This window comes from Lissotriton vulgaris, chromosome 8, assembly GCF_964263255.1.
Source record: "Lissotriton vulgaris chromosome 8, aLisVul1.2, whole genome shotgun sequence".
Classification (NCBI taxonomy): Eukaryota; Metazoa; Chordata; class Amphibia; order Caudata; family Salamandridae; genus Lissotriton; species Lissotriton vulgaris.
The window spans coordinates 1,508,669,891-1,508,697,434 of NC_141696.1; the positions used below are offsets into that span (position 1 = coordinate 1,508,669,891).

Consider the following 27,544-nt stretch of genomic DNA (forward strand, 5'->3'; position numbering starts at 1 on the left):
TGTAAATTGTGATCATGCCATGTTGTTGAGTTCGCGCTATATAATATTGCAAGGAAAAATAAAGTAGGGAAACTAGAGTTCACACACTACTGAATGCGCACTCTTAAGTGCATCAGCAGTGCACTGTGAATCGGAGCGTTTCACATGCCTGTCACAGATAAGAAATGCTATCAAAACGAAATCCTACAAAACAATATACTACTGGCAGCAATTCATACCCGGACAACGTTGGGACGGGCTGCTAGTATGCTATACATTGATTTGGAACTACCTGTCATTGGTGTTTAAAATAATCAGGATTAGTGCTGCGGTCTACAGTGATACTTCTATGACCCTTTCGCTTTTCTCAGGGTGCTGCAGTCTTTGATTTTGAGTGGACAAAGGTGAGTTTGACATGCTAGCAATAAGCGCACATTTCCTCCGATGGTGCCTCAAGGCTCGTGTCCTCATTATAGGGTATTTATCAAGGAAACCAACCAACTTCTAGGCCAAGTGGCTGTGCTGTCCTGAATTGGGTTTGTTCACCTGCACTTGTCTGAGCCTTGATCAATCCTCATGTATGATCGAATCTTGACTTTCATAGCACACGTATCAAAGAGTTACTACTTCTACCCATTCTTCTGGAAGCCGAGGTCTACTCTTAGGGCAGGTGAAAGTCTTGATATGTATAGAGGGCCAGATTCATAGAATGAACTTAAGACTCAATCCTAAACTTACTACTATTTTGGTATTCACAGAATGAACTTACTACTTTTGGTATTCACAGAAGTTAGGATTTTGTCTTAAGTCTGTCTTAAGTTTGTCTTAAGACCAACTTAAGACAGAATCCTAACTTCTGTGAATGCCAAAAGTAGTAAGTGCATTCTGTGAATACCAAAATAGTAGTAAGTTTAGGATTGAGTCTTAAGTTCATTCTGTGAATCGGGCCCATTGTTTTTGCTTTCCAACTGGATGTTGGACTACAGCTGGTGGCTGCTCCGGCTGGAAGAGGCATGACAAGGCAGGTGGGGAGATGGCTGCAGGAAGGCAGATCTGGCTGTCATCATTGATGGCGGTATACCTCGCTCCCGCCATCGTCTCCACCTGCTCAGTCCCTACATCAATACTATCCCGAAATAAAAAGGTTCCTTCACAGCTTTAGGGCCTTGTCGGCTGGCACTGACTTGAGGTAACGAGTCTTGGAAGTATCATGTTTACTGACTGCCTTCAGTAGTGTACATTTCCCAAGCAGCCAATCAGCCCAGAATGGGCACTACACATTGAAGACTTGAGTGTGGGCATGCGGACTAGTTCTCGTTGATCCCTTTTATTTTTCCCTGCCTCTTGTTAATTTTTCAACGTTGGCCCAGGTTCATGATGTGCTGGCTTGGTAGCGGCGACAATAAGAATGCACTACTGCTTACAGATGATGCAGGGGGGCACCCGTTTATATCATTAGTGACGTCTTTACTAGTCTAGGTAATGGCGTGGCATTTTTTCCATTGGTGATCAAAGTTTAATGGCATGTGGTGGAGGAGAGAAGAGCATACCTTTTCTCAAATCTTCCTAAATCTAGAATGTTTCCTAGAATAATTAGTATACAGAAGACAAAAGTGTAGATGCCATTTTTACTACGAAGGGTTTGCCCTTATTACAACATGTTTTGTGGCTATGTCGGTACAAAAGACAACGCAATGAATGTGTCACTTAGAATTTCAATGTAACATTCCATATCTGGTAAGGGAATAAGAAAGTAAAGCTGCTACTCAGTCAAACCAAAGTAGCCATTCTGCTCACCCTGTGAAAAAAATCAAGAAATTCTTCCAAAGACATGGACCAATAGTCACTAAGAGAGTACGCTCAGTAGTTACAGCGTTTAAGCCTCCCACCCAAAACCTTCACATGATTCTCCATGAGCGCTGATACATCCCCCTCATTCAGATCCCGAGCCATCAGCTGTGTGTCCCTCCTCATTTTCCTCGAAGCCCGTCAGGATCTCCCCCCAGATAGTCAGGTCCTCCTCTGCATGTTCATCTGTCCTACACCAGTGAAGCCGGACTTTCTCCGCCACCGCCCATCCATTAACATCCTTAATCCATCCCTAATCCATCCCCATTCCTTGAGACCCACCTGGCTCATCCATGTATTACCCATCCGTCTTTTTGCAAGCAAAAGGGCCAGTTGAATAAACTTCCACTGCATTTTTCTACCCTTGCGCTGCTTCATAGTCCCCAACAGACATGTGGCTGGTTCCAGATCGAGAGGTAACCCTTCATTACGTTGTAATCTTTGGACCACACTTCCCCAAAAGGTGTACACCAGAGGGCAGTACCAAGCCAGGTGGAGAAAGGTTGCGCGGCTGGCCTGAACCCTGCTGCATCTGTCCGGTCTAGCAGGATCTATGCGATGCAATAACACCATGGTGATGTATGTGCGATGTATTTAATTGAAATGGACTAGTTTAAACCACGCATTACATGTTCCCCGTTTAAGCAGCATGCAGACCTCCTTCCAGCGAGTGTCATTAATCGGAGCTCGTAGTTCTTTCTCCCAGGATGGCCTAGATCAAAATACCAGCTTAGGTGTATCTGTAATCATGGCTGTAAATAAGTGGGAGGCCATGTGCCTACACCTCCCACCTTCCAGGAGCATCTTAAATAACTCAGAGAAGCCGGGAGACTCCGGGTAAATGGGCCAGATACCACGGACTATGTCTTCAATGCTCGCATACAGTAGGAACTGCCCCCATCCCAAAGGTCTTTTGTGCTGCCTCAATGTGATAAGATAAAGGTGTCATTCAGGTGAAGTTCACCCAGGGTCAAACACCCCCATTCTCTCCAGTAAGTAACATCCACATCAGAAATCAATCCCAGAACACAAACTCTCTTGCAAAGTGGGCACGCTTCAACACCATCTTGACTGCCCACTCCCACAATTTAGCTGTATGTTGAATTAAATATGGGCCCACCTCCTCACCCCTTCCGCCCCCATGCAGCAACTGTGGCAAGGTTTTTACTCTTGTTCCATCGACAAGTAAATCCTTTTCCCAATTATCCCAGTCAGTCAACCAGTGTGCCGCATTCTGCAACTGAGAGGCCAAGTAGTGGAGTTCCATATTGGGCATTGCCAACCCTTCGTCTCCCAAAGACAAGTTAAGTATCCCGTGGGTAACTCTACTTCTACGTCCTGCCCACACCAATTTTATTAACAGGGAATGGAGATGTTTAAAAACTGTTCTTGGAAGCGTACCCAAGGAGTGCTGGAGGGCATAAAGGCAGTGCAGCAGAAACACCATTTTTTCCACTGCCACGCCTCCCATAAGGGACAGGGGGAGCATATTCCAGAAAGCAACTGATTTTGCTAAACCCTCAGTGACTCAGTCGATGTAACATTGTTTCTCTTCTGGGCCATGTCCCATTATTCCTAGGTAAAAGAATTGATCAGTTTCCCTGCGCTAGGGTACAGTGGGTAGTGTGCTGGGGTTTTGAGACTTCCATCGACCCAACAGGAATATCACTGACTTTTTCCTATTTAATATGCAATGCTGAGATGTCGCTAAAATGTCAAAATGCTCTAGCAGGAGCGAGCCTTTCGGTACTCCTAAATAAAACAACGTGTCATCAGCATATAGCAAGATCAGATGCTCCCTCTTGCGGCTCCTTATCACCAGTGACCCAAGTCCCTCCTGATTATGATGGGCTCCAAGCTAATGCAAACAAGAGGGGCGAGAGTGGACATCCCAGTCTTGTGCCCATTTGGATCCTGAGGCGTATGGAAGTCAGCCTTCCCAGCCAAACTCTGGCGGTAGGCTCGTTATAGTGCAAGGTCACCCACTTCCAAAATCGGGGTTGAATCCCATCGCCTCCAAACCACCAAGAGGTATAGCCAGTACAACGCATCAAACGCTTTGGCTATGTTAGTAGAAGTAGCAATCAAAAATGGGGAGAAGGAAAGTTAGTGATCCCACCAAGTTCCTTGGCTTTAAATACTGCTAATCAAAAGAGGGGGAGGGGGGATCACTTGTCCTGTGTAACCTGGGTACAGTTCTTACTAGAATGACCCTTGGTAAAAGACCCTCATATCCGGGACCGCGAGAGGCAGAGACAGCACAAGCTGCAAGTACGCGAGCGGAGCAACGAGGAGCCCCTCCTTCAAGCCTCTGGGTACCTGTTTGAAATGTTAAAAATTAACTAATGAAAGGTCCAATTTTGACCTTCAAAAAAGAGTAGACCTTAGTCACTCTCTACACTGAACTCACCTGGTCCTGAAGAAAGCCGCACCGACCCCTTGGGCAACAAGGCTGAAACATGTCGACCATTGTTTGAACACTGGAGGATTGAATATGTATGAAACCTAACAATTTCCCCAACGTATTCTGCCATATCCTCTACCACCAATTCAATCCCGGTCAATAAAATTATTTCCTTCCCGGCATGATTGGATTGTTTTAATAGAAATTCACTCACACTTCACCAAAAATCACTGATCACTACTGTTTTAACCTAGGGTGTTCTCCTCCAGGTGGAGGGTGCATACCAACTCTACCCCGTGATTCTGCACAGACGTGTAAACGAAGGCGGAGAATCAAGATATACCGCCCATACCATCATGATTACACGTGTATGAGGGTCTTTTACCAAGGGTCATTCTAGTAAGAACTGTACCCAGGTTACACAGGACAAGTGATCCCCCCTCCCCACTCTTTTGATTAGCAGTATGTTATTAGAAACCAACGTGAATTCCCTGTCACTATCTTCCCCCTCATGCATGACATGCATTAACTGTTCATAGAGGTGTTCCATCCATGTTTAAATCCATATTGGTCGGGAGGCACATTACTCCTACTTAGTAAATTTCCAAATACTAGGGCAACGATCCTGCAGAATGTGCCAAGTTTACTCAATTCCATAAACATAATACATATTGAATTATACTGGATTCTAAGTATATTACATTGAATTATGCCACAATAATTTAAATTAGAATGTTTACACTTCTTAATTCTTCTTTTAACATTCAAGAGAGAAAATATGAAATATACCATGGCATCTAAACTACTATAAGCACAGAAAGCATTAGTAGGAGGTGGAAATGAATCTTCCTTCTATTTTGGGTGGCACTGTCTCCTATGTATGTAAGAAATATGTGGTCAGAGTGTTCTTCCAGGAAACAACCGAAGCCCATCCAAAGTGTGCTGGTACCTGCCAAGCATGGCAGAGTGGCATCAAAGCCTCCCAACAGAGTGGCCTCACAGCATTCTGACAGAGTGGCCTCACAGCATCCTGACAGGGTAGCCTCACAGCATCCTGACAGGGTGGCCTCACAGCATCCAGACAGAGTGGCCTCACAGCATCCAGACAGAGTGGCCTCACAGCATCCTGACAGGGTGGCCTCACAGCATCCTGACAGGGTGGCCTCACAGCATCCTGACAGGGTGGCCTCACAGCATCCTGACAGGGTGGCCTCACAGCATCCAGACAGAGTGGCCTCACAGCATCCAGACAGAGTGGCCTCACTGAATCCTGACAGAGTGGCCTCACAGCACTCTGACAGGGTGGCCTCACAGCACCCTGACACAGTGACCTCACAGCATCCTGACAGGGTGGCCTCACAGCACCCTGACACAGTGACCTCACAGCATCCTGACAGGGTGGCCTCACAGCGTCCTGACAGGGTGGCCTCACAGCATCCAGACAGAGTGGCCTCACAGCATCCAGACAGAGTGGCCTCACTGAATCCTGACAGAGTGGCCTCACAGCACTCTGACAGGGTGGCCTCAAGGCATCATGACAGGGTGGCCTCACGGCATCATGACAGGGTGGCCTCACGGCATCCTGACAGAGTGGCCTCACAGCACCCTGACAAGGTGGCCTCACTGCATCTTGACAGAGTGGCCTCACAGCACTCTGACAGGGTGGCCTCAAGGCATCATGACAGGGTGGCCTCAAGGCATCATGACAGGGTGGCCTCACGGCATCATGACAGGGTGGCCTCACAGCACCCTGACAAGGTGGCCTCACTGCATCTTGACAGAGTGGCCTCACGGCATCCTGACAGAGTGGCCTCACTGCATCCTGACAGAGTGGCCTCTCTGCATCCTTACAGAGTGGCCTCACAGCATCCCGACAGAGTGGCCTCACAGCACCCTGACAGAGTGGCCTCACAGCACCCTGACAGAGTGGCCTCACAGCACCCTCACAGAGAGGCCTCACTGCATCCTGACATAGTGGCCTCACAGCATCCTGACAGAGTGGCCTCACTGCATCCTGACAGGGTGGCCTCACAGCATCCTGACAGGGTGGCCTCACAGCATCCAGACAGAGTGGCCTCACAGCATCCAGACAGAGTGGCCTCACTGAATCCTGACAGAGTGACCTCACGGCACCCTGACAGGGTTGCCTCACGGCATCCTGACAGGGTGGCCTCAAGGCATCATGATAGGGTGGCCTCACGGCATCATGACAGGGTGGCCTCACGGCACCCTGACAAGGTGGCCTCACTGCATCTTGACAGAGTGGCCTCACTGCATCCTGACAGAGTGGCCTCTCTGCATCCTTACAGAGTGACCTCACTGCATCCTGACAGAGTGGCCTCTCTGCATCCTTACAGAGTGGCCTCACAGCACCCTGACAGAGTGGCCTCACAGCACCCTCACAGAGAGGCCTCACTGCATCCTGACATAGTGGCCTCACAGCATCCTGACAGAGTGGCCTCACTGCATCCTGACAGAGTGGCCTCACAGCATCCTGACAGAGTGGCCTCACTGCATCCTGACAGAGTGACCTCTCAGCACAGCTCCCTGACAGAGTGGCCTCACAGCACCCTAACAGGGTAGCCTCACTGCATCCTGACAGAGTGGCCTCACAGCACCCTGACAGGGTGGCCTCACTGCATCCTGACAGAGTGGCCTCACGGCACCCTGACAGGGTGGTGTCACAGCACCATGACAGAATGACCTCACGGCATCCTGACAGAGTGGCCTCATGGCATCCTGACATGGTGGCCTCACAGCACCCTGACAGAGTGACCTCTCAGCATCCTGACAGAGTGGCCTCACTGCATCCAGACAAAGTGGCCTCCCTGCATCCTGACAGAGTGACCTCACAGCATCCTGACAGGGTGGCCTCACAGCACCCTGACACAGTGACCTCACAGCATCCTGACAGGGTGGCCTCACAGCACCCTGACAGAGTGACCTCACAGCATCCTGACAGAGTGGACTCACAGCATCCTGACAGGGTGGCCTCACAGCATCCTGACAGAGTGACCTCACAGCATCCTGACAGAGTGGCCTCACAGTATCCTGACAGAGTGGCCTCACAGTATCCTGACAGAGTGGCCTCACAGCATCCTGACAGGGTGGCCTCACAGCACCCTGACACAGTGACCTCACAGCATCCTGACAGGGTGGCCTCACAGCACCCTGACAGAGTGGAATCACAGCATCCTGACAGGGTGGCCTCACAGCATCCTGACAGAGTGACCTCACAGCATCCTGACAGAGTGGCCTCACAGCATCCTTCACTTGATTATTATAGTACAACAGGTCATCAAATAATAGCTTCGACACTGACGACATCCATGCCATCACTAATCGTCGTTTGCTAACGGGCACCTAAGCCGGGTCACCCACACCTTTCTGCTTCAGCTGACAGATACCCAGCACACACGTTCCATTGTAAACTGGTTCTTTTCAAAGATAATATATGGCATTATTTGACATGATTCTGCAAATAATTTTGTCAATGTGAGGCAGCCTGCTAGCAAGTCATCAAAGACAGAGTCATCCATTCTTCAAGTAAGCATGGTATACATAAGCTCTGGCCATGTGAAATGAAATTATATTTGCCCCAGTGAGGTATAATGTATTATGCCATGTCTGGTGGTGTCCTAAAAGTGTTGAGTGCAGTCTCTTCTGATGCACCGCAGGCAGTCCACCTCGTCTCGATCTCACAGATGGTGAAACCTGAGTAAACCGAGAGACTTCAGTCATCAGACTATGCATTTACATTTGATTCGTTCCATAAAGTGTACAAGCAATGAGTGCCCCAGAGGGTATACAATGTATAATGCGACCCTCAACTGGCAGGTCATTTTGATTCTCACCATGAGGACTTTAACATAAGTGTTTTCAAATAAATGCCGAATTTCAAGATAAAGACAAAAAATTGGCAGGTTCATGCCCTGGCATTTTAAGATCCCCAAGGAGATTCTTGCAGATGCTACCTTTCCCTACTAGAAGGATAATTGTGCAGAGTTTTATATAAAAAACATATATATATATATTTCTAAATACTTCCTCCTTCTATTCCTCCACTATCCTTTTCAATCCATTTAAGAGACTAACCTATCCACCACTCAAATTACTTTCATATTTCCCTATACTAATTCAACACTAATCCTTTATGGGTTCTGGAGTAGCCTGCTACTCGCCCAAAAATGCTTCAACACCCCATCATGGGTAGCAAGCGCTACAGAAATGCAAACCTTTTATCCCTCTTATACCCTCCACTATTATGCTCGATCCAAATAACTGACTAACATATCCGGCACTCAAATTACTTTCAGATTTCACTATACTAATTCAACACTAATCCTTAATGGGTTCCAGAGTAGTGTGCTACTCGCCGAAAAAGTGCTTCAACCCCCCATCAGGGGTAGCAAGCACTGTATAACTGAAATTACAATACAATACATCTGGATGCAATGACAGAGGGAACACAATAACAATCGTGTGGCACACTATGCTAAGCACAGATTTTTAGCTCAAATGCTTTAAAGCCACACCCTTAATTACATCAGCCACGCCCCTTTGAGAGACCTCCCCAATTTTTTCATCTCACATAAAGCCCTGAACAAGCCTAAAAGCACCATGTGTGCTTTCAGAATAACTAACATATATCAGTGATTCTAAAAGCGCACGTTGTGGACTGCTATGCACAATCCTCCCCCTGCGTAGATAGGAAACCATCATCAGAACTGATTAATGAACTAATGATTATCAGTTCTGAAGAGTGGAGGGACCCCCTTCCCTCCGTAGAGCCAGATCTGTTCTGCAGAGAGTTTTGCCCTGCTTACTTTGTATACTTAAACAGATTGTTGCAAATAGCATTTTCTTTTAATTTATTTGAAATCTGGGTATTGTGTGAGAGTCTGTTTATATTTCGGAAATATAAACCGAATAAAAGGATTATATTTACTTATTTATTTACGTTTACCTATAAAGCGTAAACACACATCCCCTAGGGGATATCACTGCGCTGAATTGCTGTGATAACAAATGGCTAAGGCTGGGATTCTTCTGGTGAAGGCCCATAAATGACATTTAGGTTAGCTTGAGAAAAGCTGTTTTTTTTGGTTTCGTCTAAACTTAACATGATTGTCCATGTGGAGGGCCAGATGCGGTCAGTTTCAATGGGCCGCTGCTAGATAGTAAAAAGAGCGACCACCAAGTCTTACTTTTTTGATGAGCTTAGATATGGCTAGTGTTAAGTTCAGTGATCTCGGATTTCGTGGTAGTTTATGAAATTCCAACTTTTATCATAGTACTGCTGGGCCAGATTCATTCAGCTCTTTATGTGTGTGGCAGAGAAGTTTAAAATAAGCTCTTTTGCGCAATGGTAGCCTGTGGAAGGATTTTAGACAGGCTGATGTGGAGCTAAATCTGTCTTTGTTACAGAGAAGCTTGGCTGCCACATTTGTAATCCCCTGAAGATGAATGAAGAGATAGTCCGCCATGCCTACATATAGTGCATTCCCGCAGTCCAATCTACTTGTGATTAGTGCTTGGATTACATTTCTTCACCAGTGAACAGGAATCCAGTGGAAGAGTTTTCTTAGGAGCTTAAGTAAGCCAAAACATTTTCCACACGTGCATTGACTTCCTACTGCATGCATAAAAAGAGTCGTCGATTCAAACCCAAAGGTTTTCTGCCAGTTTTTTGGGCCTTGGTACTTGGCCCAGTGAAGTCGGCCACCATGAGGACTCCCAAATCTGAAGGGAACCGCCAATATGAAGGATCACTGTGTTATCGGCGTTGAATTTCAAACAGTGTGCTCTCCTCCAACTTGCTACCTCAATGTTGTGTTATGTTCTTCGGAAATATTCCAAAAAGCCCTAGTGGAGCCTGTATCAGAGAATTTGCTCACCAGCGCATGTCATTCCAATGTGCTGCTCTGACATAACACCAAGTGCGGCTGGGAAAAGGGATCTCTCTGTCGCCATCAGCAGTTCAGCGAGCCTGAAGTATAATGATCTCAGGTGACACCAGCCACATCTTGTGCGCTTTCTTGGTGCTCCTTGGACGGATATCTGGACACGACTGATAAATATTTCACTTTAGCTAGATGTAGAGCTTGAAACCTCACCGGCCACACAACTGTGTCTCCCTGGTACTCAGATCAGGCTACTAGCTCCGAACATCTTTCAGGGTATCTTGCGTCTCTTCCAAGCTGGGCCCTTGTATTACTTGCCAAAATCCCTTCTGGGCAGGACTGGATAAGCCCGTGCCCTGATTCCATTCCTAAGCAGAGTGTGTTCAGGCAGGTCTTACCTTGGTCTCTCCTTCTGGTTGCTTGAAGAGAAATACTCCTGTTTCCTTCTGCTGTGATAGTCGTCTCTTCTCATGTCCCCTTAGATTTGGTTAAGGCGCCCGTGCTCCTGGTGTGCTGGAGCCAAAGTACCCAAATGAGATAGGCAGGCTTGCAGCGAAAAATAAAGACCAAAAAAAGAAGGATTGAATAGAACCGTGCAGGCCCTGACTGAGAAAATAAGAATAGCACATTGTAATTGAAATCCCAGTAAGAAAATCTCATTGGAGTTGACTTAACACAGAACCCTCAAGTAGAGAAAGCTCAGCTGGAAGATGTAGGCAAAGAAGCAAAGAGCAGCTATGAGATGCAACAGCAGAGATCCAATAAAGGGTACAAGGAATGTTATACCTTCAGCAGAAGCGTAAGAAGGGCAGGGCAGACAGAGGTGCGAGATGGAGGTCTTGGTTGAAAGTTCATTGTGAATTTTCTATGTTTTATAAGATTTCAAGATGTCATCAATTGACTAGAAAACATAATATGTTGAAGTTGTGGGTAGGTAGGTCTTTGTCTCCAGAAGGTTGGGTGGGAAGAGGCTCATTATGGGGGGACATTGTTCAGATTGCAAGTGAATAATACTTGCATCCATCGTTTTTGTTGTACAGTTCTGTGTCTCGAGTCCTACAATATAAGCACATGAAAACAAGATGGCTACATGATCATATAATTGAAACGATGCCTCTGAGGAAGTGGGGATGATTAAAAGCCTTCAGATCTGAGGAACCACTTTCATATCTGATGTTACGCCAGCCAAGTGTAGGCATCCAGAAAATCAGCTTATGCAGTGAAGTCAGTCAAATGGGGGGTGAGCCAAGGGCTGAGTGTTGTCAGTATATTATGTCTACAGTCATGGGCGTTCAATTGACAATGCAACTTATTCTGGGAGTGATAGTCTTGGTTTGCATCGACTGAGCCAGTTAGCCGGTCAAACCTGTTTACAATAATTTGTAAAAGCAAAATCCAGGACTCGAAACATGGAGAACAGTAATAGCCCTAGATGTGCCTTTATTTCAGAAGAAATGGATATAGGAACTACAGAAGCAAGTGCATTTTGTGGAACACTGGCCCGCTCTCTGAGTCAACAAAAACATGAACTATGGATAGAGGAGTGGGCAATTTTAGAACTAAAGTCAGCAGATTCAACTTTAATACTGTGGATCAAAAGAAAACTTGACAATTGTGGGTTTAATATCTTGCCAGAAATGCCACACATCAAAAGATAATAAAGCAAAAAAAATGGAAAGAGTGGAATGATTGCCACGTGGTGCAAAGAAGCACGCAGGAGAGACGGGTACTTTACATCCTCCATAGTCCAACCTGTCCTTCAAGCTCCTCACTGTTTTTTCACCATGGAGACTGGATTGCTCCCTCTCCCAGACCTTCCTTAGAATATCCTCCTTCTCTGTCACTTACTTTGGCTTCTCAAACGATAAAAAACTGCATTGAACATGGAGGACGCCATCCCTGTAGAGGAGAGCAGTACAATGGAGCCAAAATACACTACTAACTGGCAGCAGTGAAGTGGGAGAGAGGGCAGTTTCATTCAGGTGAAATGTGAATGACACAGCCAGCGGGATCGAAGAGCGCCAACTCAACCAGCGAGAGGCTGACGAGTGAGGCCGTGTGACATTTCGTTATGGTGACCCTTTTAGGATTGACTTATGTCTGAATGATGACAATACACCTGCAATGCTGGAACCACCATAAATAAAATTGAGGTTTGGGGGTATTATAGGCTGTTGTTACAAAGACACTCTAATGTATGGTGAATAATCATCAAAAGATAGTCTGCAAAAAAAATGCAATATAACGAAAGAGAAACCACACACATGCGGTTTGAGCACGCCACACGATAGAATAAGGGCTTTGGAAAAGTCTAGTGAAAGTCGAGGAAAATCACCACATCAGCCAACCTACCTGGCAAACAAAACCACCAATCAAGCCAGAAAGGAAATAAAAAGTGAATTTCAGTAAGGTTGATTGATGAGCAATGAAAACTGAATCTGAGCTGCTCGATCGCGATTCTGTGGGCAACCAGGTCGCCTTTGAGCTGCTCCAACAGAGACTCGATGAGGACGAATCGGGATGAACCTGAGCTGCTCCTTCACAGATGTCTTGGAGGAAATTGGAAGAGGTGGGCAGTGATCCTAAAACAAAGTCAATGTCATGGAATGATCCCAATGTGCCACTGATAACTAGTGAAACACACCACAGACAAGGTAGCACCATCCCAGGTTAAAGTCCAGGGCACCAATGCAATTTAAACTTCATTGCATCCATAGCGCACAGGACAAGATTGTATTGATATATCTGTATTGATATTTGTAGGTGGTACTTTTAAAAGGCAGCGGAGCGCTGTACAGGGTCAAAGACAAGCTTAAAGTCATCGAGTGATAGGAGAGGTAGCTGGCCTGTGAACGAATAATGTACTGTGGTGTAAATGTTTCTGTACACCCATTGACAAGGTGTGCATATTAATGGTAATGATTACCGAGCATTCGGCTAAGCTTTATTAGCTGGTAATCCCATTATTATGCATAAGATGACTTCTAACTTTGAGCAAATTAAAGTTGAGGTTAATGGGACATATCAACACAAATAAGACAATGCTTTTAAATACCCATATTAGATGTCACCGACTGCTCGTTTCGCTCCTAGCAGCAATCCCCTGTGGAATCTAGTTTGAGCATGACTGCGAGTGGCACCAAGAGGTCTTCCGTATTTATCACAGCTGAGGCTGGGATTTACAATTTACAGGATGCACGTATTCCAGGTTTTTCACAAAGATGGGCTATAACAAGCTCTGCTACCTACCTGGGCTATTATGAACTTCATGAGCTGTGAAAGCAGAAGTCCCACATCAAAGACTGTGTTTGCAGGGGGTGTATTAGAGTATGCAATTAGGAACTGAAATGTAAAAACAGCTGTGCCCTTCTAGGGCATACATCTGGACTTGTTTTCACTACATTCTTTATAAGATATAGAAGAGGGCATGCTTTGGCTCTAGGTCTGGTTTATCAATGAATCAATGGAACTTTCTTACCAAATTATTCAAATATAAACAAAATCATACGAATTATTCCCAGCGTCCCATGAAACAGACTACAATTTGTTTTTACAAATCAAAGCAAGAATAAAGACAAACAAGTGTATGTTTGTGCACCAGAATGAATTTTTATCTCCAAAAATTGTTTCAAAGAGCGGAATGTATTGCCCTGAACATTTGTTTTTTAGAGGTTCTCTTTTTTCAAACCAAATGTTTAAATTCTTGAGCCTAGTGGAAAAACACAGAGCTTCCGCCGAGCGCCTTTCTGGCCCACTAATATGTGGACAATCAGACAACCCTACAACCAAAATAAAATACATTTCAACATTTTTTCATGCGACAAAGTGGATTTCCCTCGCAGCCCAGCAAGGCTGAACAGGGAGCAGGCAGTATTTCTAAATGGGATCGTTTATACACCTTTTTTTAAATATAGGTCTGCAAATATGATCCAACTAAATGCATGAGCAGAAAGTATATTGGAGCAGAAAGGAAGTAAACCATTTTTTTGAATATTCTGTTTCGATTCACATTCAAAAAATTCAATCCCTACTCCTTTTGCCCATCGTGTGTGAATTCTGCCATTATGAATCTTCTTGAATGAGGATAACCATTCATATGCATCATGTGACTCTGGGCAATAACTTGCTTGATCTTCCCGACGGCCCCCAGCGCCTAGAGACCCTTACGGGTGATTGTGCGCTTTACAAATGTGGAATATTATTATATCATCCTTGCAGGGGGCACTGCAAATACAGTCTTGATGGGGCATTCCTGTAAATATTGGTCAGGAAGCTCCAACTTGGCACTTAGTTTTTAAGAGGGTTATATCTACAGCCCTGCGCCACATTTGCACCACGTAAAGTGTGACGCCGGACTCTCATAAAGATTTATGAAGCCACGCAAAGCCAGCCTGCGTGGCTTAGAGTGTCTAATGAATGATGAGTAAGGAAACACGGCGCAAATCGCGCGTCACCGTGCTCTGCGCCCGGTAGGTGCGCCATGGCGTTGCTGTGGGTTTTCCCACGCAACACTCATAGAATTCGACGCTGCCCCAGATTTCCAAAGTGATGTAAACCTGGGGAAAAGTCATATCAGTGCCTCACGAGGTGAGGCGTATTGAGGACAAATATGTGAATCTCTCCTCGCTTTTTCCTCTTATCAGCAAACATAGAAAGATGAAACGCCTGCCTCGTAGGATTGTTTTTGTGCAGGAAGGGGCAGCAGTCCTGCATGCAATGGAGGCATCCTTACACCATCCCACTGTATCGGTTAAATATGGTGCATTTCTGCCCTTTCACTTTGCCGTAGGGCAGGACAGAACGGTGCCTTGCTGCGCCGCGTATGCCAAACTGCCATAAAAGAGGGCCTACGTTTCTTTCATTTTGAGTACGTTTTGTGATTTGAACATATCTTGATTAATAGTTGCATGGCCGCATTAATCCCATTCTACTCCTATTTTCCTGGACTTTAAGTAAGATTTTGACGCAATCTAGAAATTCTCCTGAGTGGCAGTACTCCTAAATCTCAAATGGGTAGGAACTTTCTCAACAATTAATCTTAGTTTTGACAGCTAATCCTCAACAAGACGAACCTGAATTAACAACAACCTTTCTCAAAATAACACTGAGGCAAAATAAACTTTGTCCCACACCTTCCATAACTTTCATGATAAATATTTACAGGAATTGATTGGGAAAGAGCACAATGCACAGCTGGGATTACTGCCAAAAGGTAAGATGTTCCAAACAGGGGGCACTCCATCCCACATCTTACATCTTGGAACATAGCTTAGTCGCAGACCCTCGGAGGGTTTACACTAATTAACGAGCGCCAATTTCAACAAAAAAAAAATATGGAGAACCGAAGAAAAAGACTGAAACTAAAATGAGAAGTTTAGGGCATCAGTTCCTACCTGTAACATTAATAAGCGCCACAATGGACAGAGAGGCCATGATCCAACGATGGGAATTCTACTTCCGTTTAGCTAACGAGCAGAAGTGGTTGAGTTTGTATAAATCTATTAGTCTGGAAGTAATCCGGATGCCTAAACATCCGATCAGCGTGGTATCCTTATGTACTCTCGTCTCAATTCGTTACACAAAATATTCTCGTTAGATTGTTTTTGTCTTGTTGTAATTTACACAATATCCTGATTTAGCTGGAATGTCGTCTATTTTTTTAATGTTATTGTTTAAGGTCTAAGTTTTAGGGCAATGTCGTTTGAGCACAGCCTAATCTTAGACGTTTTAGGCAATTTGTTTACATGGTGGATATCCTCTTTGCCTGATTAGACCAGTCGCAGGCTCTAAAAACACGATGAATATTAACGGCGCAGCGCAAACCCTGATGGATGCCAAGGTTGAGGAGCAGCGAACCCTACTTAAGGATGTACCTGACCACCTCTCAATAAACATGCTGGATGTATGGTCAAAGGGAAGGTGGATCTGCAAATGCACTGGGAAGGGGGGATTTAGAAATGTCACCTATCACTTCACCTCTAACTACCGTGGCCAGCAGGAAAGGAAGAGTATTGTACTTGTGCAGGGACATATCAGGGGGATGTATGAGACTCTAAACAGGTAGGGGGAGACACATTTTAAACCTTACTTCTTCACTTTACTTCCTTCTCTGGATCGCTGAAAGCAAGAAGTCGGGAGCCAGAGGTGGTGTTGGAGGTTCTAGCTCACCGTCTGTTGCAGACTAAACATTAACGAAACTCTCAATAGCACAAGTTACTTGGACCCCTACTGCCATTTACTTTCTACGCCCATGGGCATGCATACCCAAAAACCTCAGTTATATCAAACTAACCAGTCGCCTTTTGCAGTTTACCTTTCACTAAAGCATGCACACTTTCTTTACCTTTTAACTTTGGGAGAGTGAATTCAATTTCAGTGGAAGAAAACATTACAAAACGATATAGTCAAATGTTTTCTTTCTAAACATCCTTGACGGCATACACTAGACATTCCTAGTTCAACTATCATTCATTTATCCTGACTAAAGTTTACATTAAGGCCAGCTGCATTATTCCCACAGGGAGAAACACTTCATAACTGCACTTCTTCAATTGGTTCTTGGTTCTCAACTTATGAACAATATTAGCACGGCAATATACTTTGTAGGCGCTAGCTAACCGTTAGAGGTTAGTTGCAAGCCACAGCCACACATACATGTACACAGGGACATCATTCTTTGCTACTGATCATTTTCCTCATGGTGGTATTTTGCGTTTTCAGGGGGTTGAGTTTCCAAATGTAGAGTTTGTGCCTGTGGTGAGCTTCAAGCCGTTGCTTGTTGCAATACACCAATGTTTTAATTCCATCAACCACACACCCTAGATAACATAAAATGAACACTTGGTAGTCTTAGGGCCTTATTATGATTTTGGCATTCCATGGTGGGGGTGCAGCACTGGTCCAACTGACCAATTACAATTAGGGCGCTCAGACCTCATGGGACCGCTGCCGCAACCAGGGATACATGATCCCTGCCAGTTTTGCAGCAGTCTGAGGCCCCTATTATGCGGGTGGTGCTGCTTGGGCACCGCCAAGCCTATTAGGAGTTTCCTCAACGCCACAGTTTTCATGGTGGTGAGCAGGCCATGGAAAGTGTAGCGGTGACGAAGCAAAGGGGGCCCCACATGGCCCTCTGTTGCCTCTGCACCAGGGGATGCATGAGGGGGGGTGGCACATGCCGTGCCCTCCTCTAAGCATGCACCCCCAGCTCCTTTAGGGCATGGACTTAGCAGTCCATGCCCTGCAGGTGCTGACTTTTATGCTCCCATTGTGGAGCCTTTATTTTATAGGCACCGCAGGGAGCGCCCAAAGAACCACCCACCAGAGACAAAAAATGTAATCTGGCAACGGTTTCTTATGGCTTTGGTGGTCTTGGAGTGTGGCGGCGGCGTGGAGCAAGACCGCCAAAGTCACAATAAGGCCCATACGGTACTGATTTTATGGAAGCCACATATTAGAGAAGGCGATGGTGGTTTGGTTGTACGAGTAAGACATTTTCTACGCAGGTTGACCTATAAAAACAATCATTGAGCCACTAAAAAGCTGTTTCAATGTATTTCAGTTTCCATTGAAAGTTTGAGTGGCTGAGAATTAAGGGAAGGCTTTAACATGAGCTCATTAGCTTGTGTTTTCAAACTGAGATGGATGAACCCAAAGTCTGGCTGAAAACTGACTACAGTGAAGGAGCTTTTCTAGAAGAGCTTGAGTGATGACATTGACACGTGACTCACCATTGGGGTAGGGTGTTTCACAGAGGGTGATGAAGTCCACAATTGGATGGTCCATCTCCAGCACCGTGATTGCTTTCCCGTGCATGATCGTCAGGCTGGGTCTCCTACAGGCTTTGTCATACGCGAGTCCGCCCGAGAAGATGACGAAGGGCTCACTGCAGGATTACAAGCACAGGATGGCATATTTAGGAGACCTTCAAATGTGGGCTAGTTTCAAAAGTTACTTATTGCCACAAACACGTTTTCATGAATTATTACAGGATCACCTCTTGAAAAACATGTACAGATGTGGAAAATTTCAATAAAAGCATTCAAGAGTGGTTCGGCGAGAGGCTGCAGTTGAAGCAAGTGCTAACTATTAAATAATAATTGCTATATAGAAAAACGATATGCATGTCGAACATGCTCTTATGTTAAATATTTCAATACCCTCAATGGAGGCAGGAAGAGCAAGCATGCAAAGTAACATTTCCACTCAATTTGCACAAGACCCTGATTCACTTATGTTGTGTGCAATTGGGTCATGACCCTTTGTATACGAAGTAAAAAAGCCATGTGTGCGCCCTGATTGTACAATAGCATTGGCTTTCCCTCCAGCCTCTGGTAAGAAAGTGAGGGGCATATTACCAAGGGATTTATTTCCGCTTTTTTGGCTTTAAAAGTCAAGAAAGCGGAGATAAAATTATCTACCTATCAGCAACAGGGTGCTAACACGCAAATTCGCATGTTAGCACCCTTTTTCTCTACGCTTCCCCTTGCATCTCTAATGAGATGCAAAGGGGGCGTTCCAGAGAAAAATAATAGGAGAAATGTTGTTAAGCGGCATTTCTCCTATTATCAAGGATTTCTCTAACCCTGTTAGTGATAAAAAAAAGCAGCGCTAACCCCGGTTAGCACTGCTTTTTTTTAAAACCAAGGGGCATATTACCAAGCAATAGCGGCAATTATCGCTATTGCTTGGTTAGAGACAAAAATGTATCGCCGACCTGCGGCGATTTATATCGCAGGTAAACCTTGGTATTACCAAGGTTTATCGCACATGCGATAAAAATCGGCCGCAATGCATGAATATCGCTGAAAAGTCAGCGATATTCATGCATTAGCGAGCCAATGCTCTTAGCCATGTTATCCACCTCCCATTGGATAACATGGCTAAGAACTGCTCAGGGCAGGTGTTAGCTTTTGGAGATATTCGCGCTTAGTGCGAATATCTCCAAAAGTTGGTAATAGGACATAGCGATGTTAGCGACTGTTTCCAGTCGCTAACATCTTGGCACGCCCACTTAGCATGTCATTAGTGATAAATATCACTGACATGCAAAGTGGGGCCCAAGATGGTCGCTATCCCTTACTAGCTGTCGCTAACTGGTGTTAGCGACAGCTAGGTAATAGGGAGATAATTTTATCTCCGCTTTCTTGGCTTTTAAAGCCAAAAAAGCGGAGATTAACCCCCTTGATAATATGCCCCCTGGTATTTTCCTGACTTAGCCATGATATCCTATGGAAGGTGGATATCATGGCTAAGTTTGTGAGCCCCTATGATGAAGCTAACACCAAATTTCGAGAGATTATCGTTGGTTTTCCAGCGATAATCTCTCAATTGGCAGTTAGCGCGAGGATTTTTATCACTTCTGAGATAAACCTTGCTAATAGCAAGGTATCACTGCGATACTTTCAGGCGATGCTTAGCGTTAAAAAATTCGTTGCAAAGCATCGTTAGCGTTAAATATCGCTAAACGTTGGTAATATGCCCCTGGGAAGCTGCATACCTTGTGCCATGGAAGGGCGGCTCAGAGTAGCTGCATACCTTGTGCCATGGAAGGGCGGCTCAGGGTAGCTGCATACCTTGTGCCATGGAAGGGCGGCTCAGGGTAGCTGCATACCTTGTGCCATGGAAGGGCGGCTCAGAGTAGCTGCATACCTTGTGCCATGGAAGGGCGGCTCAGAGTAGCTGCATACCTCGTGCCAAGGAAGGGCGGCTCAGAGTAGCTGCATACCTTGTGCCATGGAAGGGCGGATCAGGGAAGCTGCATACCTTGTGCCATGGAAGGGCGGCTCAGAGTAGCTGCATACCTTGTGCCATGGAAGGGCGGCTCAGAGTAGCTGCATACCTTGTGCAATGGAAGGGCGGATCAGGGTAGCTGCATACCTCGCACCATGGAAGGGCGGCTCAGAGTAGCTGCATACCTCACGCTATGAAAGGGAGGCTCAGGGTAGCCTATCACTGCGGTTACAATATACAACTTTCATTTATAGATACTTTCTGTTTTTTTCCACCTTACTTTGTTTATGAATATAACACTACTACCACTGTAATGGTTTGAGGCAACTATGTTATAACATCTCCACAGCAGGTCCATTGGCTGTGAGCTTCCTGACTCCAAACAACAAAGACAGTTATAAATCTGAGGGCAGATTTACACAGAACTAACTTAAGACAAAATCCTAAACTTACTACTTTTGGTATTCACAGAAGTTAGGATTTTGTCTTAAATTTGTCTTAAAACAAACTTAAGACAGACTTAAGACAGACTTAAATTCGGATTTTGTCTTAAGTCTGTCTAAAGTCTGTCTTAAGACAAACTTAAGACAAAATCCTAACTTCTGTGAATACCAAAAGTAGTAAGTTTAGGATTTTGTCTTAAGTTAGTTCTGTGAATCGGGCCCTAGGACAGTAGGAAAGGGAAATGACACCTGGGAGACTAGGCATAAATCAGACATTCCTACCCTCTGCACACCTTATCCACTAATGCAAAATACACCAGTTTTAACGTAATCCCAAACTGTTTTTTCGAACTACTTTTTTGAATGTATAGAAAATGCTTTTCCTGTGTTTAAAAATACATATCAAGGCTGTGTCTAGGCCTGGGTCAATACAGGAGTAACGATTTATGCCTCAATTACAAGAACCTCCGACTTTGGTTGTTATTTATCACACCTGATAAATAATGATAACTCTAGGGATTGTTATTTAGGTGATAAGTAATGCCATTTACGTGTAAGCCTGGGCAGAGTTTGCAGACTCTACTCATGAAACACTGCGGATTGCTGGAAAATCTCCACCGTGCTCTGCCGAGTTCTGCCAGTGGCGGAGTCTGTTGAATGGCGCTGCTCGCACTGATTTTTAGCGCTGGGAGAATGTTCCGCGCTGTAAAATCAGCCCGAACAGCGCTACACATTGCTCCAGAGGGTGCTGCTGCTTTATGCCACTGGAGTATACATTCTACTCTGGCAGCAGCTATCTCAATGTGAGGCGCAGATTTTTCAACGTGAGCATTTGCAACCTGCCGTGACCGCCTGCGTTGAGAAATCTTGCCGGGAGGAGGTCTAGCGCACAGTTTTTTCTTGCAAGACCTTGCCAACTTAATGTTGACGAGCCACTGATGAGAAAAAACTCTGCTGCCTGTCACTTCGCTGAGTTTTGTGGAACTCCACGCTCTGCCGCTCTGTGCAGAGGGGGCAAAATCTGCAAACTCCTTCGGCAAAGGGGAATTCTTCGCCCACACCTATTTACTTGTTGCCCCATAAACATGGGGCATAAATGAGGATTTGGGTCTATAATGTCACCAAAATTCACATGTGCCAGTATTAACCTGTCAATTTTCACCTTTAACCAACTAATATTTAGGAGTAGGGCATGGAGGTAAACAAAAATAAGGGAGTTTTGAAAACATGATGTGGAATTCTTGGGGCATGTACTGTCTAGATTTAGAGAGGGTATACTTCCATGTCTGGGTCTAATCAAGGCCATCATTATGAAATTGGTTCTAGGTTTGTGTGATTTTTATGCCAGATATATCCCTGATTATGCATCTAGTATGAAGAAGCTGACCAACTTGTTTAAGCAGAATGTACATTTTTGGGGGTATACAGTGTCAAAGCACATTCGATTGGGTCAAAGAGCAAATGACGATAGTCAAGGCATTAAAGCCGTATGACCTTGCCTTACCCAGTAGTGTCACCACTGATGCCTCAGAATATGGAGTGGAAGCTGTGGTTTTACAAAAGGACATGGGTGAGGATGTCACAGTTCGCTTTGTGTCTGCAGTTTTGAAGGAAGCTGAGCTACATTTCTCTGTTATTGAAAAGGAGGAGCTAGCGCGTGGTTGGGCAGTAGAAACATGTTGTCCATTTTTATCAAGCTGAACATTCCTACAACAAACTTTCCATAAATCTCTTGTGTATATCTTGTGGCAATGAAAGGTGAAAGAAACCACAGCCAGAATTGCCAGGCTCTCTTTGAAATTGTTCCAGTATCGGTTGGATGTGGTGTAAATATAAGGGGTTGAAAATACAAGAGCGGATTTCCTATCTAGATTGCCCGTTGAAGAAGAAAATGGACCTGGTGATGGTGAGGAGGATGGGATCACCACCAACATGAGTACATTCAATTCCAGTTCATTGGTTACAACTTTAGAAGCTTCAACTGCACACCGCGGTCCTCTTACAGCTGCTGCCACATCTGGCTGTATTTCAACCTACACATTTCAGCAAGTATATACGTCCCTGGAATACCGCATTGCTTTTGTCACCTAAACATGTTTCTTCATTTGAAAACCCTACATAGGCTTTTATCACTTCTACCTCTTTGACACAGGATTACATTAGCCGATGCCTACCTCAAATTCAAACTTGATGATGGCAGCGCAGAGTATCTTGGTTGCTAGAGGAAAGCACAGCCCACGTGCAAAGACTGCAGAACGCCATTGTCAAGATTCTTTTCAACCTGATAAAAGTTACACTACGTCTCAGAATATTAAGAAGACCTTCATTGGTTCCCCTACAGCAAAGCAAATCAGTACAGATTGGCTCATATGATTTACCGAATATCCAATGCAACGACTCCACAATTCCTCCTCGACAAATTCCTGAAAGATAATCTAGTCAAAGACTTTGATCCAAAGGCAAGCTGGAGTTCATCGTAGAACACTACTCAAGATCTTTCCTGGTGTGGAAATGGACCTCACGGAGCTCCCTGCCCCTGGCCATTAGCACTGAAACAAACCTAATCGAATTTAGAAAGATTCTTAAAACATGGCTCTCTACCCAAAATTGATCAGTTTTTATGTTCTTTCATCATGCAATGTCAACCAGGCTTCCTCTACAACACCAGTCAGATCTGTTTATGAGGGACAGTACGCTTTACAAATAACCTTAGTTAAATTAAATAAATGTATATACCATACCTGTTTTTACACGTCTTGTACTCTACTTTGAGAATGGGTTTACAGGGTTCGGGCTTCCTCCCATCTCTTGGAATTTTTCCTAAGAAGCAAAAAAACAGCATTACCCTTTGTGAAATCTCAACAGACCTATAAAAGTGTAACCAAGAGCAAAAGTGAGCTACTGTTCTATTTCGAAACAAAAGCAATACCCTAAACCTTAAGGGGAGATACACAGGATTCACAGAACCCTGCTGCTCTGTCCTGAATCATGAATATGAAGACAGTGGCAGTGTTTCCATGGAGGGGAGCTTGCAGGCAACAATAAAACTTTCATAAAGTTCACTGAAATTGAACACCAGTTTGATCCCTATCAGTTAAATAGATGTGTCCATAACTGGAGTGCGTGTTCCCGAGTTTGCCAGGCAGCAGGTAACATATAGAGGAACCATTCCCTTTTGCGGCACCACACGCACGCGTTGACCATTGCCATTTATGATAGGGTTTTGTGACTAAAGGAAGAGCGGGCTTGACTAACTCTGTCCAGGAAAAACCCTCTTGATGAAATGGTTCAACGAAACCAGCATTTTGAGTAGTACTTACAAGGTTTTCTTCTTGACCATCCAGAAATACCATTCAATATGCATTTTTGGGTAGTTAGGGGTTGGTTACCCACCAAGCACTCTCTTCTATACTTTATTTCTATTCCCTCTGCTCCTCTTTCTTACTTCTTCTTTCTCCCATGCTCCATTCTACAGCTGCTCCTCCTGAATGCTCAGGTAGTGGTTTCAATATATATATATTCAAAATAGTCCTCCATTCCTCAGTCATCGACAAAGGAAAGCACCAGCACTGCAGCATAATTACAGGCATTGTTTAATCGAGTGCCACTACTTGGTTCTTTCCTTCGGCAATGATTGAGGATTGGATGAGTATTTTGAATGTATGGGAGCTGGTTCCACCAACTTTTACATGTAACGGGGCCATTGGGAGTGAGCAGTATCAAGCCTATGTGTTGTGCTTTATATCCAATTATTAAGATGACCGCTCTTCAGCATGAACCCTCTACCTTAGTATTTGTCGAGATGTAGACTCCTCCGGAAGAGGGAGGCAGAGAGAGAGACAGACAGACAGACAGACACACACACACACACACACACACACTGTTCTACAAGCCTTTGATGAACATAAAATAAACTATAAACAAAAATGAGGGGAGGTGGAGGTAGACGTTAAGTTCATCATCCAGACTGTGTATAGTAATTAACGAGTCTCTAAATGACAGATCTGAGAACCTAACCACAGGGGAGGGCTTCCGCTAAATGTGCGAAACGACGCCCCGAATCTAAGAAGAGAAAATTCTCTTCTTGAGTCCCCTCACTCACCAAGGGTTCCCCGTAGGTGACATGCTTCATCATTGGGGCCATCCCAGACAGCTACTGTCTTGGGGGTGCTGCAACTTGCGGAACTACGTAGGAACCCTTTCTGTGAAAAAAAGCGTTCCTACGTAGTTTGGCAGTTTGCAGCACACCCCAGACAGTAGCTGTTTGGGAATTTTCTCTTATTAGATTCGGGACGTTGTTTCGCACATTTAGTGGAAGCCCTTCCCCTTGGTTAGACTCTCAGATCTGTCACTTACAGATTCGTTAATAACCATAAAACAAACTAATCATTCCTTAACAATTCACTCCTATCAAACTGGATCCTCACAATTTATATAGTCCAGAACTGTTGATACTTGCGCTCTGGCACAGGCTCATTTCTGTTTCAGCAGAGATTCTAAAGTCTTTATGTCCACTCTCCTGCTCAAAGACATTCTACACATCCTGGAGAACAAGAAATATGCAAACTTCCAACAGCTGGTAGAACCAGGGAGTTCAGCAACACCCAATGGGATAATAGAAGGGGTGAGAGTGAGCACTTCACACCGCTTTGCCATGTCGTGGAAGAAGCTAAAAAAGTTCCTCCTTTAACCTCCGTCCTGTTGATATCATGCTATTGAACCAAGAAAAACAGCCGGCTCTCTGAGGCGATCACCTGAAATCGATACCTGGCTCTCCATCCAGCCACTTTTATGAATTATTCTTATTTACTCTGGGCCGGATGCTTACAAAATTTAGCAATGTATTCCTGCAGGTTTATCCCTACGTTTGAAGAAAACAATTTACTTTTTTTAGAATTCGAAGAGACCGCCGGGAGTACTCCTTGAAAGATGCAATAATCAGAGTTTGTCTGGAAAAGTTCTGGAATTCTTTTGTGAATTACAAGTTCGTTCCCTTTGCTTGTGACATTATCATGTGTCAGTTTAAAAGGTATCAATTTGCACATGTATAAATGCTTTGGAAAAGTGCAACTGCTCTTTAGACTTTTTACCGTCTTAGACTTTTTATATCTCCCCACTGGAGCCCTTACCGTATGAACATGGACACAGATTTACCCGTACCCCTGACAGGAGGATATCCACTAACAGAGGTCGATGTGTGAATATGTCATACTGAACATTGACAAACTTGCAGGCTTGTGCATCTTCATTGACACTGCAAGGCTCCCTTACCCTGGAACCCTCACTCTCGTCTCGGGTAAGAATTTCTGCTTGTGCCATAATATTACACCAGGGCAGTGTAATATTACTAAAATAATAATGTTATCTGTCTATACTGGTGTAATTTTACATGTGAACAAATGGCTTTGCCAGTTTACATTAAAATGTTGCCAATAAAAAATGTGAATTTGCACTCAAAATAAAGCTTGTGTGTATCTCCTGTAACTTTGTGTAAATGTAAATGTAAATTGAGCCGTCAGTGACTAGGTGTAAATTTAAGAACGCCAGTATCTCATAATGTAGGTGGGCGTGGCTGGCAGCCCAAAGAAAAGGATGTGCTCAACATGTAGGTATGTAAGTATGTGACATTTATTAGGCGCATATATCACCGAAACGGTCTCATAGCGCTACATCAGCAGTTACCATAGGTCCCAGGGAGGACGAGCTGAGGGACAGGTGAGTAGAATAAGAAAAATTTAAGGGACCTGCGGAATTTCTTGTGGTCCCCTTCAGTTCTGAGAGGTAAGGGCAGAGTGTTCCAGATAGTAGGGGCAATTTTGGAGAATGACCTGCCGCCATATTTGACGGTGCGCGTCTTGGGTATGGTTAGGAGATGTTTGCTGGATGAGCGGAGGGTTCTTGGGGGATGATATGCTATTAGTTTCGGCACTAGGTAGCGGGGTCCCTTACTGTTTAGGGTGTTGTGTACGAGGCAGCATATTCTGAAAGTGATCCGTTTTTTAATGGGCAGCCAGTGTAGGGATTTTAGGTTGGGGGCGGAGGGTGAATGGGGGGGAGATTAAGGACCAGTCTTGCTGCGGTATTCTGTAGAACCTGGAGCTCAGTTAGGTGGGTTTCATTAATGGATGCCAACAAGGCGTTGCCATAGTCAAGGCGGCAGATGATTAATCCTTGCACTAATGGCATACGAGAGGAAAGTGGTATCCATTTGAAGATTTTTCTCAGGCATGCTTCTCTACCAGCTGCCAGTGGCAACAGGCATGACTAGCGAGTGGCTGGGGGGGTGGTTGTGGCAGGGGAGTTAGGTACGGGGGTTGGGGTACGCAATATTGAAAAAAAGTAACTTGCCGCCAGGTCCCGAGTCCCTGCTCCTGCTTTCTTCGCCATAACTCGAGAAACAGGAAGCACAGCCAGGTCCCACTGACCAATCACAACGCTGCATTGCAGCATTGTGATTGGTAAGAACCCAGGCTTCCCTGACCATGTTTACAAGCTGACATCCTCTTCTTTCTTCTTGATTAAACTTTCAAGAAATTCTCCCCTGTGCCAGGAAGTCTGTGGTCTGTGTACCATCAGGTCAAGACTTGATCACGGTGACTCAGTTACACTGGGGATTACTCGACAGTAGATTCAAATGCAGCAGCTCGTCCAATCTCGGGTTTAGTAAAAAACCTTCAAATAATAATGAATCATTTTATATTTTTCCTTCATGGTTTATTGCGATAGAATAAAAAAAGTCTTACTGAGTAACTTTGCTGAATGCACTAATATTGTTCCAAATGTCCTGCTGCTTCGTCAAAATGCTCATAAGATATTAGAAAGCAAGCAGTTCGTTTGAGTGGGAAGCAAAGCTTAGACATAATTAGAGGGTTGCCAATGCAACTCACTGTTGTAGCTTGTATAGTTCCCTACGGTCAGGGGTCTGTCATCAACGCTTGGAGAACAATAATGGGGGATTCTGTCACACTCCTGCGCGCCTGCGCACAGTCCAAGACCCTATAGGCATCCTTACCCCCCACCCCGCATTTAGGGCCCTATTAGGATGGCGACGAACCTGCATCCGCCTCCACCCCAGAGGAGGAGGGACCGCCCGCAGGGGCAGCGGCGGTCCCTCCATGCAAATTAGGATGTGACCGCCACCCTGGCGGTCACATCCTGTATGTTTAACATTGCAGCGGGTGCTGCTTGAAGCAGCACCCGCCGCAATGTTAAAAATGCATGCTTCGCATTTACAT

At 44.9% G+C, this 27,544-nt stretch overlaps 1 protein-coding gene across 5 annotated transcripts in view; it reads right to left on the reverse strand.

Moving 5' to 3' along the window:
• Positions 1-27,544, reverse strand: part of STXBP5L (syntaxin binding protein 5L) — a 1,891,501-nt gene that overhangs the window by 894,093 nt on the left and 969,864 nt on the right. For all 5 annotated transcript variants that reach the window (XM_086935625.1, XM_086935622.1, XM_086935624.1 and 2 more), the window contains exons 9-10: positions 23,051-23,129; positions 17,865-18,019 (exon numbers count right to left, since the gene is read on the reverse strand). In XM_086935625.1, coding sequence (XP_086791751.1) covers positions 17,865-18,019; positions 23,051-23,129 — 234 coding nt within the window. The remainder of the gene's footprint in view (positions 1-17,864; positions 18,020-23,050; positions 23,130-27,544) is intronic.